This window comes from Myotis brandtii, unplaced genomic scaffold, assembly GCF_000412655.1.
Source record: "Myotis brandtii unplaced genomic scaffold, ASM41265v1 scaffold115, whole genome shotgun sequence".
Classification (NCBI taxonomy): domain Eukaryota; kingdom Metazoa; phylum Chordata; class Mammalia; order Chiroptera; family Vespertilionidae; genus Myotis; species Myotis brandtii.
Window position 1 is genome coordinate 8,269,896 of NW_005353967.1, and position 18,770 is coordinate 8,288,665.

At 34.9% G+C, this 18,770-nt stretch overlaps 1 protein-coding gene across 1 annotated transcript in view; it reads right to left on the reverse strand.

Annotated features, from left to right (window-relative positions):
• ERCC8 (excision repair cross-complementation group 8) overlaps nt 1-18,770 on the reverse strand; it is a 38,226-nt gene that overhangs the window by 13,840 nt on the left and 5,616 nt on the right. Inside the window, exons 3-9 of the mRNA XM_014550489.1 lie at nt 13,449-13,550; nt 9,031-9,154; nt 5,801-5,882; nt 4,684-4,752; nt 3,226-3,292; nt 1,586-1,686; nt 177-301 (exon numbers count right to left, since the gene is read on the reverse strand). Coding sequence (XP_014405975.1) covers nt 177-301; nt 1,586-1,686; nt 3,226-3,292; nt 4,684-4,752; nt 5,801-5,882; nt 9,031-9,154; nt 13,449-13,550 — 670 coding nt within the window. The remainder of the gene's footprint in view (nt 1-176; nt 302-1,585; nt 1,687-3,225; nt 3,293-4,683; nt 4,753-5,800; nt 5,883-9,030; nt 9,155-13,448; nt 13,551-18,770) is intronic.

An 18,770-nucleotide genomic window follows, 5' to 3' on the forward strand; every position in this document is an offset into this window, starting at 1 on the left:
TGTAATACATTAAACAATAAATAACTAAAAACAAGAAGCTGTGATTCAGAGTTAAGAAATAGAGTTAGACGAGAAACAGAGTTTAATCTACAGGGGGAAAAAAATCAAGTGGTGTATGACACAGATCCATTTCTTTAATTTATATTCAAAAGGTGGAAGTTTTTTAAATTTCTTACTAGTGTGTTTTCTCCATTGGAACTATTCCAGAGCCTCATTCGATTATCAGTACCAACAGTCAGCAGGTGAAGCCCATCACTTGTAAAACATAAGCCATTAACTTTCCCATTATGAGCAGTGTTGGCTGCAATGAAAAATATAATTCAGTTTATCTGTTCTTGTATTCAGCACATATTTAACGCCTGATGACCTACTTATTTAAACACATTAAAGGACAACTATCTGAATTACTTAAAATACATCAGTTGATTATATTTAACATTCATCATCCTTCTGATTATTTGAATATGATAAGCTATATAAATTAGAACCATAAAAATAGAGGAAAACTAAAAAGTCAAATGGAAAAAAATCTTGCCAAATATATTTGTCTTCAAAGAGTAAGCTGTGTGCCCAGCTGCCGTGGTTCAATGGTTGAGTATCGACCTATGAACCAGGAGGTCACGGCTTGATTCTTGGTCCAGGCACATGCCCGGGTTACAGGCTCAATCCCTAGTAGGGGCCGTGAAGGAGGCAGCTGATCAATGATTCTCTCTCATCACTGATGTTTCTATCTCTCTCTCCCCTTCTCTGCCTCTCTGAAATTAATTTAAAAAAATACATATAAAAGGTATTTAAGCTGTCCTATAAAACTCAAATACACAGTTTAACACAAAAAATTTAAATTAAACACCTCTCAAAATTCTTATATACTATTTCCATTTTTAATCTAAAAATCATCCCAAGGACTATTAAAAATCATTAATACTAGTATTTCCTTTTTTAAAAACTTTAACAGAAGATAACTGTTCTAGTCTCACAATCAAAATTTATATTACTTTCAAAATAAACAACTTTGAGAAAGCATAATTCTCAATAGCCTGATTAATTTAAGTAAACAGATTATTAAAAACAAAGATTTTATATATTTCATCCTAATTATTTCTGGTCCAGAATTAATTCTGAATCAGAATTTTAACCTACACAAAAATGAAATTCTATTGTAAAAATGCAATTGAGGTACTTTATCACCTGGATTGCAGCTGACACATTTAACACAACTTGCAAATTTTGTTTTGACATAATGGCCATTAACTATTACTACTACTTGAATTTATTAGAACTTCCTAAGTGGCACTGAGTTTGTATTAGTGTAATTGGAAAGGAAAAAAAAAGTAACAAATTAATCCAGAAAAGTTTCTACACTTGAAAATTCAGGGACGGATGAAATGCCATACTAACTTGTATTTTGAAGAAAGACAGCAATAATTTATTTTAATTAAGAAATTGATTTAATATGAATGCCTTTTTTAAAAAAAATCACAAAATTTTCCATTTGTCAATATACATTTAGTATTGGTTATATTCAAAATTTTCAATATAAGAATGCTATCATTGTTATATTTCATATTAGTGCATTCTTCATTACCTGATTCAACAGCTTGTGACTTTTCCCCATTATGCTGATCAAGAGTAATCAAACATCCTGATGCTTTCCTCACATCCCATAATTTTACTCTACTGTCAGCACTGAGAAGAGATAAATGTTACAGTGACATACATAACTAGAATAGTGACTGTACTCTTCACCTACCTTTCCAGAATTATGGCACATAGAGATATTAGCATATTTGTACATTTGGGTTATTTTACTTTTGCCTTATCAGCAAACATTCAATAGTCAACAGGAGCACAAAGAAGTAAAAAATAAGAGAAAAAAGATAAACCTTTTTAGATCACAAGGACAGAATTCTGCTGCTTTTCATTTTATTTTATTTTTTTAATTTTCTTTATTTCTTCTTTTCTAATGACAAAAACATCTTTCTTCTCAAGGACTAGATAAGGCTTAGAGCTTGTTGCTTAAGCAAGTTTGTCACTACAATCTTACTATTGTTTATTATTCAAATGTTGTCTAGATAATCAAGCAGTTAACTAATTTCACTTTGCTTAAGAATTCATTTGGCATGAATTTGGTGGGCTTTTAATTAAATTAATTAATTAATTTTAAATATATTTTTATTGATTTCAGAGAGGAAGGGAGAGGGAAAGAGATAGAAACATCAATGATGAGAGAGAATCATTGATCAGCTGCCTCTTGAACGCCCCCTACAGGGGATCATGCTCGCAGTCCAGGCATGTGCCCTTGACCAGAATTGAAACTGGGACCCTTCAGTCTGTAGGCCGGCGCTCTATCCACTGAGCCAAACCAGCTAAGGCTGGGCTTTTAATTTTATATGATAAAAATAAGAATAAAGTGAATAATAAGAGCAAAATATTTTTATTTGGTTTCCTGTATCAAATTAATCTTTGCCCAATATACAAGAACTAAATTTAATGTCTTCTAGAAATTAGATATTTATTTTCATTTTATTTCAAGAAAGAGAAAAGAAAGGCAAAACCATGGTTTATTAATTTCAGCTTCTAAACTACTCCTAAAGAAAATATTTACCCCAGCCCATTTGCTCAGTGGTTAGAGCATCTGCCTGTAGGCAGAAGGGTCTCAGGTTCAATTCCTCTATGAAAACATTTTTCAGGATGTTGTGTAATTGCTGATTTTTCTGACTACCCCTCATTAGACTGTTAGCTTCTTGAAGGGAATATACCTTAGTTAACTCTGTGTCCCTAGCACAATGCTTGGCACATGGTAGACAGTCTTTAAATATTAGTAAATTGAATAAATGAATGGATGGATGTGTTGAATCAGATTCAAAATAACTATGGATTAAAAAAAATGAATAAAAATGCTATTTTTAAATTAACAGTGCTAATACTTTTATATGCAAAAATGACACAACAGTTGTTTTCCTATTTTTCCAGCAGTACTAGATTTGCACTGCTACACTGATTCTCTTGTGTTCTCTTATTTTAAAGGTGAACACCTTCAAAACGGATAGACAGGATAGCTTTTATGCAAAGGAAGATTTCTTTCGGTGATACGAATTAATATCTGTAACTCTATGATTTTACTTTTAAGGACCTAATAACTAAACAAACACACATCTTAAATAGATAGTCTGCTAGAAATGCTTATTAATTATTACCTTCAAAACCAAATAATCTGCAATTTACCTTGCAGTTGCCAAGATATAATCATAACGTGGCGACCAGGAAACTGCCAAAATTTCTTGTCTGTGACCTGCAAATACAAACTGTATGAAAAGTCTTGAAAAGAATTTGAAAATCAAAAGATACAGTGCAATTAATTTTGATTCTGAAGAAAGTGAAGACTAAGTATTAAAGATAAATTGATATAATCATTTTTTCACTTTTATAATAATCGTTTAAGTATAGGGTGTTCCAAAATGTATATATACATACACTTTGAGTAATTATAAAGGCAGCATTTATTAAAATATATTTCATTTTCAAAATTGAGCTATAAGCTGGTACAGTGCATAGACATTTTTGGGGGGACATCCTGTATAAATATGAAGTCTATGGGGCATTTCTTACATATGGTATTTTATTATAAAAGGCCTGATTTTGCTTTGGAAAGAACAGGCAGAGCAAGTGAGTCTTTCTTTTTAAATACAGGTGTTGGCCTAACAACTCAATCTATCATTGGTGACATAGCTCAAGCTCACTTATTTATCTCTATAGTAAGAGCCACTAAACAAACCAAAAATAAACATTCTAAACAATAAAAATGTTTCTAACTTCTCAGATTATAAGACAGAAAAAATTATTTTTAATTCATGATTATAAAAACATTTGTATAAAAGTTTTTTCCAGAAAGCAGAAGTGATAAAGTTATAAGACAGAAAAAATTATTTTTAATTCATGTTTATAAAAAAATATTTGTATAAAAGTTTTTTCCAGAAAGCAGAAGTGATAAGTTCATAGGATAAGTGATTTCCGCATTTTAATGCATTTTTACCTAACTGAACTATTCAAATCAGTTATTTTAATCTACCTCGCTTATATTAAAAAGAAATTTATAATATAAAACAAATGTTATCTATTTCACCAAGTTTTTCTTACATATTTCTTATGTGTTTCTCAGGGATGAATAAAGATATATATTTCTGAATTACACCCCATATTTTCATTGTTTAGAATTAGATGATCTAATGCTGATTTTTAAAAGTAGCAAAAATAATTTCATATACCTTTACCAAAGTATTATTTCAATATCTTTTTCTAACATATTTTTACTGAGGAATAAAAAAATCACCTAAATTTTAAGAACCTTTACTCAGCCAGAACAATATTAGACTATGTTCATGAGAGAAATGTACTCATGTAAGTTTCATAAGTAGTTTATTTTTCCAAAGGTAGAAACAGCACAAGGTTTTGAGTTAGACCTTCCATAATCTTTGAGCTCCCCTATGGCCATTGTTCATATAAATGTCTCTTCAATAGTTCAGTTTTATAAGAATAATGCACAGAAGGATCTTTATTTCCCTGTTGATTTTTAACAACTAGCACAAAATACATCAGTCATGTCACTTACAAAGAATACATTGTTAGTAATGTTTCTTTTTATTGAATGGTTTACTCAGAGTAGTTGTTACAAATAAAAAATACCCTGTAGAATGTGGCAACAGGATCCAGACTTTAAGTCACAAAGTTGTACTTTGGGCGCTCTAGTACCAACTGTAAAACAAAAACAGAAATGGTTTAAGATAATTTTATTATAAATCATCATCAAAAGGAAGTAAGAAACTACCATTATGAATTATGACATTTTCACTACATCCATACAGAAATATGAAAATGTTAAAGACATACTTCAAATAATTTTTAATGTTTATAATTAGAAAACTTATTTTAATGGTAGTTATATTTTAGTACTAAGACAATTTTATTATTGCATTATTATTTGACATTTAACATAGAAATAATTATTTTTGTTCATAGGAAGTTGCAAAGATAGTACAGAGAGGCCCTTGTGTACCCTTCAATCAGGTTCCCCCAGTGGTTATATTTTAGGTAACTAGAGTATAATATCAAATCCAGGAAATCTGTATTGGTACAATGTGGTATATAATTCTATACTATTTTATCACCTCAAATTATTTTAAAAGCTCAGTTTTTCTGTGATAATGAAATATTTCCAATCGCTAGTAATAGATTCCAGAAACTCTGGACACAGATTGAGTGGACCTCAAAGACAATTTGATGCCCATCTCTTCTCTTAGATGAAGTAGCTAACTGATGTCCGGAGATTCATGTAGTGCCAGAGAATAATTAAATCACAGGGAACTGACCTGATAACAGAAAAAAAATTTTTCTTCCACATACATGGAAATTGTTGTTGCAGGTACTTCCATAAAAATGGATGTTTAATTTGAATCACACAATTTTAGAGAAAAGGAAATAATTTCCTTATTTTATTGTGTTGAATTGAAAAAGTTGCCAAATTTTGTTCATGTAAAATCTTTAAAACTTAGTGGTATAAAAGTGATTCTTTGGGAACAGAAAAGTGTCTTCTTAAATAATCTTTGAATCCTACCACTAGCACAGTGCCTGACTTGCACAATATCTGTTAAGCTGAATATAAAGAGTAGCATACACCTTTTTGTTTTGTTTTTTCTTTAAAGAATTGTGATCTCCATCTGAGTTAAAATGTCTATGTCAAAACTAACTAGAAATGAAAACGGAGACAGTTTTCAAAATGTTACAAAAGAGTAAATGTACAAACCTGCTACCAAGCAGTGCTGAGTGGCAACTGGAGACATATGATGACTATAAACTGTTTCTTCAAAATTAAATATATCTGCAGTCTGATAATCAAAAGACATTTTAAAAGTGTATTCTAATTACAGTCACAAAAGCAACAAATTCCTTATTTACTGATTTTCACATTACTAGCAATTTTTAAACTGACTTAGTAATTTATTTGACTTAAATATAGTAATGTTAATACCCTCAAAAACCTGATATTTTTAAATCCTGTTATTTGTAACACTTTTTTCCCTTTTGTGAGAAATAGCTTTTCTCTAACAAATTCCAGAGATTAAGATTAAAGACAGCCTGGCTCATCATCTTTCTCTCTTCCATCCTGGGACTTCAGCATCTACACAGATGACCTAACCAGCACTCTGCTTCTAAGTTCCATGCAACCGTGGCTACCACACCCAAAAACTGCTCCTCCTTTAAAATCATACATTTCAACCCAGCCAGTGTTGCTCAGTGGTTAAGCATTGACCCATGAACCGAGAGGTCGCCAGTTCGATTCCTGGTCAGGGCACATGCCCACGTTTTGGCTAGATCCCCTGCTGCTTAGGGATGTTGAACACCTTTTCATGTGCATATCCCTAAGCAACAGGGAAATGCAAACCAAGACCACAATGAGGTATCACCTCATACCTTTTAGATAAAATAAACTATTATCAAAAACAAGAAGTAACAATGTTGGCAAGGATGTGGAGAAAAGAGAACCCTTGTCCACTCTTGGTGCAGCCATTATGGAAAACAGTATGGAAATTCCTCAAAAAGTTAAAAATAGATCTACCATATGATCTGGCAATTCCACTCCTGGATATTCATCCAAAGAAAACAAAAACACTAATTTGAAAAGATATATGCACCCCATGTGCATTGCATCTTTATTTAATAGACATATAGAAATATTATTCAGCCACAATAAAGAAGGAAATCCTGACATTTGTGACAAGATAGATGGACCTTGAGGGCGTTATGCTAAGTGAAATAAGTCAGAGTAAAACAAATACCAGTTGATTTCTCTTATATGTGGAACCTAAGAAAGCCAAACCAATAGAAACAGAATAAAATAGTGGTTACTAGGGGTTAGGAAGTGGGAAAAATGGGAAGATGTTGATCATAGGGTATAAATTTCCAGTTATAAGACAAGCACGAGAAGGAAAAAGTTGCCTAGGGTAGGGGACTTGAGACAGGGAGTACAACATAGTCAAGATATGATCAGAAGGCAAAAGGAGATCAATTTATGCCGCAGGCCGGTCCATCCTTGTTGCTTGACAGAGTCGCTGCAGGGAAGAAACATCTGCACAGCATATGTCTCAAGGGACCTGGCGTATATGGCATATGTTTGCTCCCCCTCTTAGCGCTATGTTTTTTAACCAGGACCACCTCCCTGAGAAAGGTTGTTTCCCCAGGTGGGGATTTTTCCCTGGAGTTAGGGATTAACAGGACTAAAGAAGGGAATAAATCAGTAAAACCCCTTAACTAAGTACCAGGCGGGTAGTTAATCACCTTAACTACGAACAATCATGCTTAAGTTACATAATCTTTACTTAGGATAATCTTCTTCAGTTACTTCCTTGTAGCTTAACAGAACAGTAGAGTAGTGACCTTGGAATGGAGATAACAAATGCCCTAACTTTTGGAATAGAATGGATAGGATTAAAATCAAATGGTATAAATACAGATGTAACAGGAGAATAAAAAGAGAAGCTGTCTGGAGAACCTGGCAAGAGAACCTGGCTGGAGAACCTGGCTATGCTGATCCTCTGAAAGCTGTCACCATGTCCTTCATTCTTCACCAACTCTGTCCACACCTTTGGGAACCCCTGGACCTGCTGGGGCTGGACCTCAACAAATTTAGTGGCAGCAAATCATTTATGGAAAAAGAGGTAGAAGCTAAGTTTGAGAGAGTAGGGGAGAGGTTATTGAAAACTTAGAATGTCAGGCTGAATTTAAACAATGGGAGACAGTAGTGGGTTTGGGTGAAGACAGGATGACTGTTTTATAATAAGACTAGAGGCCCAGTGCACGAAATTGTGTGCGGTTAGGGTCCCTAGGCCTAGCCTGTGATCAGGGCCATGTTCTGCCGTTCGTGAGCCCCCAGTTCCACCCTGCCACCACCGATCGATTGGAATCTGAGAGCCAGGAGGAGGGACCAAGAGGTTTGCCTTCCACCTGCTCGCCAGTCCCCACCACACCACTCACCCTGGTTCCCCCATTAGCCATCCCCTGATCAATCGGAGCCGGAGGGCTGGGGGAGGGACCAAGCGGTCTGCCTTCCGCCCGCTCGCCAGTCGCCGTTGCCATTGATTGATGGGAGCCTGGCTGCCCTGATTGGGTTGTTGGGGGCAATCTGGCCCGGATCAGGCAGGTTTGCTGGCCGCAGTGGGTGTCATAGCGACCAGTCATTAGGTCGTTATGGTCGTGACAGCGTTACGGTGTCTGGCTTTTTATATATATAGATTAATTCTGAGGTAGAACTTACCATGGAAATGTGGGAAGAAAAATGCAGGGAAACCATTTAGCAGTTTTTAGTAGTAGTCTAGATATATGATAATGGTGAAAGAGAAATATGAGAATTAGAAGAAAGACTGCTAAGATTTGAGGAATAAATGGAAGTGAGGAGTGATCAATTTGTAACACGTTAAATTTGAGCAGAGGTTCTGTAGAGAGGTAGAGAAATATGGGACTAGAGCGCAGGGAAAAGATTAACACTAGAAATATAAATTTGACCAAATATCGTGAAAACTATTATCTATTGTTGACCTACTAAGCTATAATATTAACAACTTTCTTTTCCTTTCCGTTTTTAGGTCAATAGGAGATAAGTCCAATTTCCTTCTTTTTACCAAAGACCATAGTAGTTTCAAATAATAAAGATAATAGCTAATGGCTTTTGAGCACTTACTATATGCTAGGCACTGATCTAGTTTCTTTATAATATTGACCTATTTAATCTTAATGACCATTCTATAAGGAACAATCATTGCCCCCATTTACAGATGAGGAACTGCAACACAGATAGGTTGCCCAATGTTATACATCTAGTCACCAAAGTATGACCTCAAATAACCTAACTTTCCTTAATCATGATAGTGCTTTCACATCTATTACATGACCTCTTAGCAAATAATCACACCAAAAAGATTTAGAATTAAATTCCTCATCATCCTACAGAGCCATTTGGAAAGGTTTTAATATACTTACTTGTAATGTGTTTGTATCCCATACTTTCAGAGTTTTATCAAATGAGCTTGATGTGAACATGCCAGTGTCATGAGGATACCACTGTACAGTCTCCACACTATATTTGTGAACATCAGGATGATATCTACAAAACAGCAACCAAAATTTAGAGATAACTGACTTATGTGAGTTTGAGCTGATACTATATTAACAAATAGTAGTCTCAGGAAGGATGATATGAATGGCCAAATCTAGGTCACATGACTGTCCTAGCTGTCCAGGGAAAGAGAATGTACAGGCATCTTTAGTTTTAGGCTTCCCTAGTGTGATATGGAGCCTGCTTTCTACTAAAGCTCTTAAAATGAGAGGCCTCTTATTTCAGTACTGTAGCCTGGAGGGATCAGCCAGTTACACTGGACCTGTTCATGGTGGGACAGTGATTTTTCCTTACTGAAAGAGATACCTATTCTAGTTTTGGATTTGCTCTTCCCACTATCATTTTATCAGCACTATCATTCTTAGAATTGTTGAATTCCTCACATACTTCCAGGATACCCCACACGATATTATCTCTGATGAAGGAACTTACTCTATGGCAAAAAATGCAACTGCGATGCCCATGGGATTAACCACTCTTATGTAACCCATCACCCATAGAAGCATGGTCAGGTGATGGCGCAGTTATGATATCAGCTACAATACACCTTGTGAGGGTGAAGTGTAGTCCTAAAAGATGCAGTATAAGCTCTGAGCAAGTGCTCAACACAGTATACGTGTCACTTTACTGAATCTTAATTCAAACAAGCTGGCTGTTAAGAAACATAAGGTAATGGAGGGACATTTGAACACCTACTGAATATTTAATATAAAAAAGTATTGTGTGAGATAATGATACTGTGGTTATGATGATAAAGTCTTTACCTTCTAGAGATATAAATAATTATGAATAAAATGATATGATTCTGGATTTGCTTCAAAACAATTCTCAGAGTGTGTGGGTAGAGATGAAACAAGATTAGTTATAATTGATAGTAGTTAAGCTGGGTGATGGGTATGCAGCTCATTATATTACTCTACTTTTGTATATGTTAGAAATTTTCCATAAGATAAAAGTTAACAGAAGACAACTGCAACTGGGTGAAGATAGGACCAGCATGAGTTCCGATTCCTTAAGGTGAAGGTTTGGATCACAATACCAACTTAAGGACCTTGAACATTTGTGTGCTACCTGAAGAATGAGAACATGAAAAAGGAAAGTCTTAAGTGCCAGTTCTGGCCTTGAGATAGTTACAAAAATAAAAGGAATATAGTGCCGATCCATATTTTCTTTCTATGTCATATGTAGATATACTTATAGATACTGCATTAATTTAATTTCCCTTCTTTCCTCTCTCTTAACTCCATTAATTTATATAGGTGAACTATACAATTGAGCCCAGAGGTTGCATATTATTGATACAAGATCATGTAAAACTAGTGGGAAAATGGACATTATCTTGAACTGGAGTTGAACGTGGTAACTAACTAGACTTAGGGTCATCACCCTTTGGGGAAGAGGATGATACATTTTGGTCATATAGTGAATACGTGCATTAGGTTAGGCTGGAACTTTTTGTCCCTCTCCCCACCCCCCAAAAAAGGAAGGGTAAGCATGGGAAGAAAGGTATATACGGATGTTAAACAGCCAAATGGGTGGATTGTAATGGACATGTGCTCTTTTCTTGGCTGCTGAGTATGAGTATGCAAATTCCACCTGTTTTGGGGAAATCCCCTTTGTTTTATTGAAAGGCAGGACCCTGCCTCTTATTACAGAAAACAAGGGACTCCATTCTCTTTTCCTTCCCCTTGGCAGTAAGGGTATGGGCATATGTCCTGAACTTCATCAATCCTGCCTGGGACTCTAAAACTCTAGCCAGTAATAAATACAAATCCCAGGGATAGTTAGCAATTATTCACAGCTGTGGAGTTTAGACTCTGTGTTGGTGACATGTAGCAGAAACTAAATTGTTCCTGTGGAATAAATAACCTTGATGGTGTTCCCTATCCTAGTTTCTCTTGCTTTTGCTCATTTTCTACATTTAATTCTTCCAACTTCCTGCCAGTTATGTGAGAAACTAATTATCTTTCCAATAAATTTCTTTTTTAACCAATATTCCAACAAATTTCTGCTTAAGAAAAGCAGAATTAAGTTCTACTTACTCCTAAGAATCTTGATCTACAAAGAGATATTCCAGTTTTAAACAAAATAAATTTTTAATGTGGTGATCACAAATAAAAGCTCATTTATATTTTAAATTGAAAATGTTTTCAATTTTAAATAGGACAAAATATTATATTATTCCCTTACTATGTATGATCTGTTATTCTCATTCACATTTAATAAGAATTTTCGTAGAGGAAAAAAGCCTTTTTGGTGCTCAAGAACAAATACATTAAGTAAAGCCTAAATAAATATCAGGAAACCATCTAAGCCACATTAACTCAACAACACTTTTTACTGAAATTTTTAAAGTTAGTTTATAAAGTCTTTGGATATAAATATGCTACTTTAACTCATTTTGTAAAGATGCTTACTATAAGCCTATGTTATACTTTAAAAGACAGAGTGAATCCAAAGTAAAGCAAAAGGCTGATACACTAAGCATTTACTTGACTTTACACACCAGAAAAGCAGATCATAGTCTTCATGGAATAACATTATATAGCATGTGATATACACACACACACATACACACACACACACACACACACACACACACATACTATTTTGCTATATAACAAATTAAACTGCTAAATGTTATCTCAGATAAAACAAGATAAAAATGAATTTAATTAATATGACTTTTCTACACTTAAAAATTTAGATTTTTTTTTTTGGAAGTAGTGAAGTCTATAAAATGGTATAATTTTTATAAGAAACCACATTTTCAGAGTATTTTAGATGGTAGCTTGCTTTGTACTAAGTTTCCCTATAACTTCATTACTTTAAATTCACACAGTGGCTTTAAAGTTTCCAGTGTGCTTTTTGAAAGATAGTATTTCATTTAAATAACATTTCATTTCTCACAGAAACCTTGTAAGAACAATCGGAGGCTCAGAGAAATATTTCCTAAGTCTGTATTTCCAAAATGAAGCACCAGAGCCAAGAAACAATCATAAATCTCTTAAACATTTCATGGACTCACACACCTCTTCTAACACCTTGGGAACACCTTTAATACAGAGTGGTTGTTATATTAATGTTCATGACTTTTTCCTCTTAAAAGCATTTTCTCAACACCTATTCCTTCTGTAAATTCAAAGGTCTTTTCAACATCAGATCAGGTACAGGTGACAAGAAGTGACCATTATGAACAAATAAAACATTTTATTAAAACCACAAAACAGCCCTAACCGGTTTGGCTCAGTGGATATAGCGTCAGCCTGTGGACTGAAAGATCCCAGGTTTGATTCCGGTCAAGGGCATGTACCTTGGTTGCGGGCACATCCCCAGTAGGAGGTGTGCAGGAGGCAGCTGATCGAAGTTTCTCTCTCATCGATGTTTCTAACTCTCTATCCCTTTCCCTTCCTCTCTGTAAAAAATCAATAAAATATATTTAAAAATTAAAAAAAAATAAAACCACAAAACATTTTATTAAAGCCTTAAAAATAATTCTCACAAGCCTGGAAAGACAGTAAAGAATAGTCAGAAAATTCAATACAAAAAGCGGTATGTTTTTAAGTTAGGAAGCTTTAAGTTAGTAGAGAGGTAAGAGAGCTGTGTGTGCAAGTGCATCTCTGTTTGATGAGGGATTGCCAGTATATTCATTGCTTCTAGCCATTATTTTTTTTTCTATTAATATCAACTGAAATATCTAATTTCTGTTTATAATTAGCTGAGAGACTCATAAATGACTCTTACTCTAAGTGGTACTAAAAGCTAATAGCTCACTGAAGCGTGCTACGTAAGTAGAGAATAAAAGGCATATCAGCCCTAGCTGGTTTGGCTCAGTGCATACAGCACTGGCCTGCGGACTGAAGGGTCTCAGGTTCAATTCCGGTCAAGGGCACATGCCCAGGTTGCGGGTTCCATCCTCAGTGTGGAGCCTGCAGAAGGCAGCCGATCAATGATTTTCTCTCATCATTGATGTTTCTCTCTCTCTAACTCTCCCTTCCTCTCTGAAATCAATAAAAATATATTTTTTAAAAAGCACATAATCAAAAGTTTTTAAATAAAGTCCTTTTGAAAAATGATGTTTTGGGAAAGTCTCATTAAAAACAACTACACCTGAATTTATTATTATTTTTTAAGAAAATGTCAAGGAATACCCAAGTAAATACATCATGTGAACAAGTTGCTTGAGACATTCATTCATATGACTGCTATTTTCATAGTTTGCATTTGATGCAAAAAACACTCAACTTTTTATAAATTAATGAATTACATTTTTAATACACACCTGTCAACAGAACACACTGCTTTACATGTGTAACAAGGTTGTCTGCTGGAGTTCTCAAGATCATAAAGTACAATCACACCATCTGAACCACCTGATAACATGCTAATAATAAAAAAGTTAACATTTATCATTTTGTGTAGTTCAATTATTTGTTTGCATATTTCTGAAAATTACTGATCTTTAAAAATCCACATATATTATGCCCACAAGTATCAAGTAAAACTTAATCTAGTCTTCAATAAACTAAATTTTCTTAATCTAATATTTGCAGAATGAATATGAAAAGATTCGCTGTGATCATTTAAAATTTACCTTCATGATACCACAAAGACGGGACAGTAGAAACATGATAGCAAAAGATATTTCTTACTAGAAAGTAAAATATTATAAAGTAATTTTAAATGTCCTAATTATAATTGTGCTAAATAGAAATGGAATCAGATAGACTAGCTAATTATTACTGATGCCAGCTAGCTATCTGATCCTGGGCAAATTACTTTACCTGTTTCAGTCTTCAAACATTTTAGAAAAGGGGGACAGTTTCACCTAAATCATAAAGTTGATGTAAATATAAAAGTAATATGCAAAGTGCCTTTTATATTGCCTGGCAAAAAAATGGTTATCAATAAATGTTAGATTCTATCCATTATGAACATTTTTACTCAATTCATTCAACTTTGAGACCTGTAATATGCTAGGCACTCTGCTAATACAACTGTGAACAAGATAGGCATGATTCCTGGATTCCCAGAGTTTAAAATCAAGTAGGGAAGAGATACGGATCTATGAATTTATATATCTATATAAAGTATTGCTATTTGCTAATATTATTGCTCACCATCAATCCTCATGTTGCTGACTATTCATTCTGGTTCTCTGATTTTATTCTCTGGTAGATTTCCAAGAACCATATTCCCTGAATTCTTGTACGTTAGTGACAATTTGTCTGCCCTTGAAAATCTGACTGGATATAAAATCTTTGATTCACATTTTATTTCCTTGAACACCTTAGATAAGAAACTTCATTTCTTTGGATAAAGCCCAAAATATGTAAGTATTTGCTAACATAATTTTCTTTCTCTTACTTGTAATTTCAGATCTTATTTCTTCTAGGAAAGTCTTCTTGGATTATAGTTTTAATATTTATTCTGTTCTTTTCCTTTGGGTCTCTTCTCCGGAAACTCCTATTGCATATGTAGTTGAACTCCTTTGCCTGTCCTCTATATATGTCTCTATCTCTCAAATCCTTTTCCTTTCTCCATTTCTTTCTTTTTTAAATTTATCTTTATTGTTGAAAATATTACAGATGTCCTCCTTTTTTCCCATTAACCCCCTCCATCCCACACCTTGCCACCCTAAGCCTCCATTTCTTTTTTATTTAATACTAGAGGCCCGGTGCACGACATTCGTGCACTAGAGGAGGGGAGGGGTCCTTAGCACTGCCGCAGAGGCAGGAAAGGCTCCTGCCACCTCCGCTGCGTTCGCCGCCATGAGCCTGGATTCTGGCTGAGCGGCACTCCCCCTGTGGGAGCGCACTGACCACCAGGGGGCAGCTCCTGCATTAAGTGTCTGCCCCCTGGTGGTTAGTGCGCATCATAGCGACCAGTCGTTCCGTCATTCAGTCGATTTGCATATTCGGGTTTTATTATATAGGATTTCTCCTTCTTTCCAACTTCACCTAAGGCATTATATCTTGTATTTATTTGCTTGTGTTCCCTATGCTTTACTCTTCAATTCTGAAACATTTTTCTTTTATTCCTAATTTTTTCTTGAATCTGATCATCTCATTTCTGAGTTTTTCTAATTACAATTTATGTTATTCTTTCATATACTGTATCTTTTAAAAATGACTTTTAGTTTTGAAATATTAGGTTAAAGTTCTCATTACTTTATTAGCATATCTTTCTGGCACAACTGTGTGGTCTATTGGTACATAACATTTACTTACTCTCTTTGTTCTTATAATAATTTTGTATGTAATTTGACTTTAATCTGTTCTTTTCTCATTTTTACATAATATTTTCTCAAACTTTTAGAAGGGAGACTTGGTTTAGAATATTTCTATTTTCTACTTCTAGAGCATTTTCTTCTTTTTTTGTAAGATGCTCAAAATATGACAGCTTACTTTCAGAGATTTCCTGGTCTGTTACCTCTCCCACATTTATCTTGGCCATCTTTTTCCTTTGTTCTAGTATCCCTATATTACTTAATTTGGATTCTATTCCAGTAGTTTTCCTCAGTATAGGGTTCTGTCCTACAGGGGATCTGTAGTTGATTAGCTAAAGAGATATAAGGCCGAGACGCTCCAGCTCCACAGGTCTTACTGTGAACCCCTTGAACAATCAGAATATGCCATCCTCTCCCACTTTCAGCTGCTGTAGTTAAACTGGCTTGCTGAGTTTTCAACTGACTGCTGGTTATGTTAGAGCTATCAGGTCTATCTGATGCCCCAATGCTTTTAATTGCCTTCCCTGGTATACATGCTGATACCACACAGATCTTGCAGTTACATGTATCAGTTTACTCCCACTCATTCACACCTTGGTTTGTGAGGATACTTCTTTGCTATTTAAAGTACTTGTCCATAAACAGCTTGTGCCAGAAATGAACACACTTTCTTCACTGAGAAAGTCTTGCTACAAAAAAAATCTCAGCTCATCTAATCTGTGTGCTTAGTGACATAGTAGATTTACATTCTGGTACAAGCTCCTTATCTTGTGATGAACCAGTTACAAAGGGTTCATGAAATAGCAGCATGTTTTAAGTAGCACCAATTTACAGACTTGTTTTAAGAAAAATTCAATACCAATTTGTAGAACAATTAGGTTAATTTAAAAGCAGTTCTTCAAAATTCTTTGATCAAAGAGTTCTAAAGTCCAACTGATGGAGGGCAATGGTTTTTTTTTTTATTCGTTAGCTTCATTACATTTATAGTTTTTACTCTATGTCTATACAGAAATATTTATAAAGTTTAACATCTACAACTTTTAGTTTGGTTGATAAAGTGTTGCAGCTTATTTGGATACAGATATGAGTTACATGTGTTTCACAACCAATTTCAAAAACCTTTATGCTTTATATTTGAGCTTTGTGAAATGCATTTTTTTTAATCACAGTAATACATGTATTATAACAACAAAAACAAATGTTTTTAAAGTTGAATTCTTAAACTGAATTTAAATGGTATTTACAATAATGCCAAATGTTTCATCTTTGCTAGAATGACTTCCAAAAGCTTGATTCCAGTAATTGGATGAAAAACTGAACCATTATCGGAATTGACTGTACTTGAACTACATGATGGTACAGACATTATTTAACAGTAAGATTATTATTATGTAATAGAGTAAACCCAGTTAAGAGATACAGCTTTATGTTTTTATATGGAAAAGGTAACCTGGTATTAAAGAGGAATAAAAGTAATTCTAAGAATTGAGAAGGTATAAAAGAAAAGTCTAGATTTACAGAATGATATGCAAATGTACTCTATGCAGTTGCACCTATTAAAATGTTATTTTTAGGCTCATGTATTAAAATAACTCCTAACTTTGGAAATAAATACTTCTTTACCAGATTTGTGTATCCTGGTTTTCATTCCAGTTTTCAGTGAATTCACTACAGCTCTCATGGTGGTTGGTAAATATTAACGAGTATTTAGGGCAAGTTTCATGTACATTGATTTTCTTAAGAAAAAGGATATCAGCATTTAATTTTCCATTAATATACAATTTGCTTTTTATTTCTCTCTTTGCTACCAAAAGGGTTTGATGTAAAATACAAGTCTTAGCAAACAATGAAATAGTTGTAGATTTTTACCACACAATGAAGGGGGAAACCATTGCAGTGAGAATCCTGACTTTTCTTTATATGCTCTGCAAAAAGACTCCTCAGTTTATATTTCTCATACATATTTCATGCACATATAATCTAGAATTTCCCACATTTCTCAATGAATCTGTCAACTGATAGCCTACTGGCTTCATGTATTTCACAGATGAAACAACTGATCATTATCCCACATGGCTGGCTGGAGAATCTGAAATAAATATTCTTCCACCAGAATCCAGGACCAAAAGAAATTAGCTGTTCATATTTGCATTATTTTATAAGCAAATGCCCCACAGCTGCCCTTGAATGGAAGGTGTTATGTTAAGCCTTGAAAAGGTCAGGAAAAAGAAAAGTTATCACTGGTCATCTTTTAGATTTAACCATGTGTTAAAGTGAGGATTTGTTTACTCTTCATGTTTCTCATATACTACCATGTGAGGCCAGGACAGAAGCTGGAAATGAAAAATAAAATTCTATCAAACCTTCCTTGGCTTATTTTAATGTTAATAATAGTGGTAGTAATAATACTTCATTACATATATGCTACACATAAGACATGATAAACTTTTCTTTAGTTACTTCTACACTTGTTATAATTAACTAGAGGTCTAGTGCACAAGTTCGTGCACCAGTAGGGTCTCTCAGCCTGGCCTGCGGGATCGGGCCGAAAATGGCTCTCTGACATCCCCCGAGGGGTCCCAGATGGCGAGGGGGCTCAGGCCAGGCCGAGGGATCCCACTGGTGCATGATTAGGGCCAGAGAGGGACGCGAGAAGTTGGTCAGCCGGGGAAGGACCGTAGGAGGGCTTCAGGTTGTGTCTGGCCCATCCCAATCGGCTGGACCCCAGCAACAAGCTAACCTACCAGTCAGAGCATCTGCCCCCTGGTGGTCAGTGCACATCATAATGACTAGTCGACCAGTCAACTGTCTGCCCCCTGGTGGTCAGTGCACGTCATAGCGAGTGGTTGAGCAGCCTTAGCATATCATTAACATATTATGCTTTCATTGGTTGAACGGACGACTGGACACTTAGCATATTAGGCTTTTATTATATAGGATAGACTACATGAAGGGTTTTGAACTTTCCTGTAGTCATGTGGGGGTCAAGATGAATTTTAAGTGGGGTAATAACATGTTCTGATTTGCATTTTTCCAAGCACTTCAGCTGTTGTGTGGGAAATGGACCAAACGGTATAAAAGTATAGGTGATAATGCTTTGGATTAGTAGGAGTAATGCAACCAGTAATGATATGCCAGGTCCCATGCTAATCACCCTATATAATAAAAGCCTAATGTGCTAAGTGTCCAGTCAGCCATTCAACCAATCTACACTAATAAAAGAGAAACATGGTAATTGGTGTACGACCGCTACCCTTCCCATTGGCTAATCAGCATATCCTTATGCAAATTAACTGTCAGCCAAGATGGCGGCCGGCAGCCAGGCAGGTGGAAGCGAACATGAGGTTTGCTTGCTTCAGTGACTGCAGACTCCAA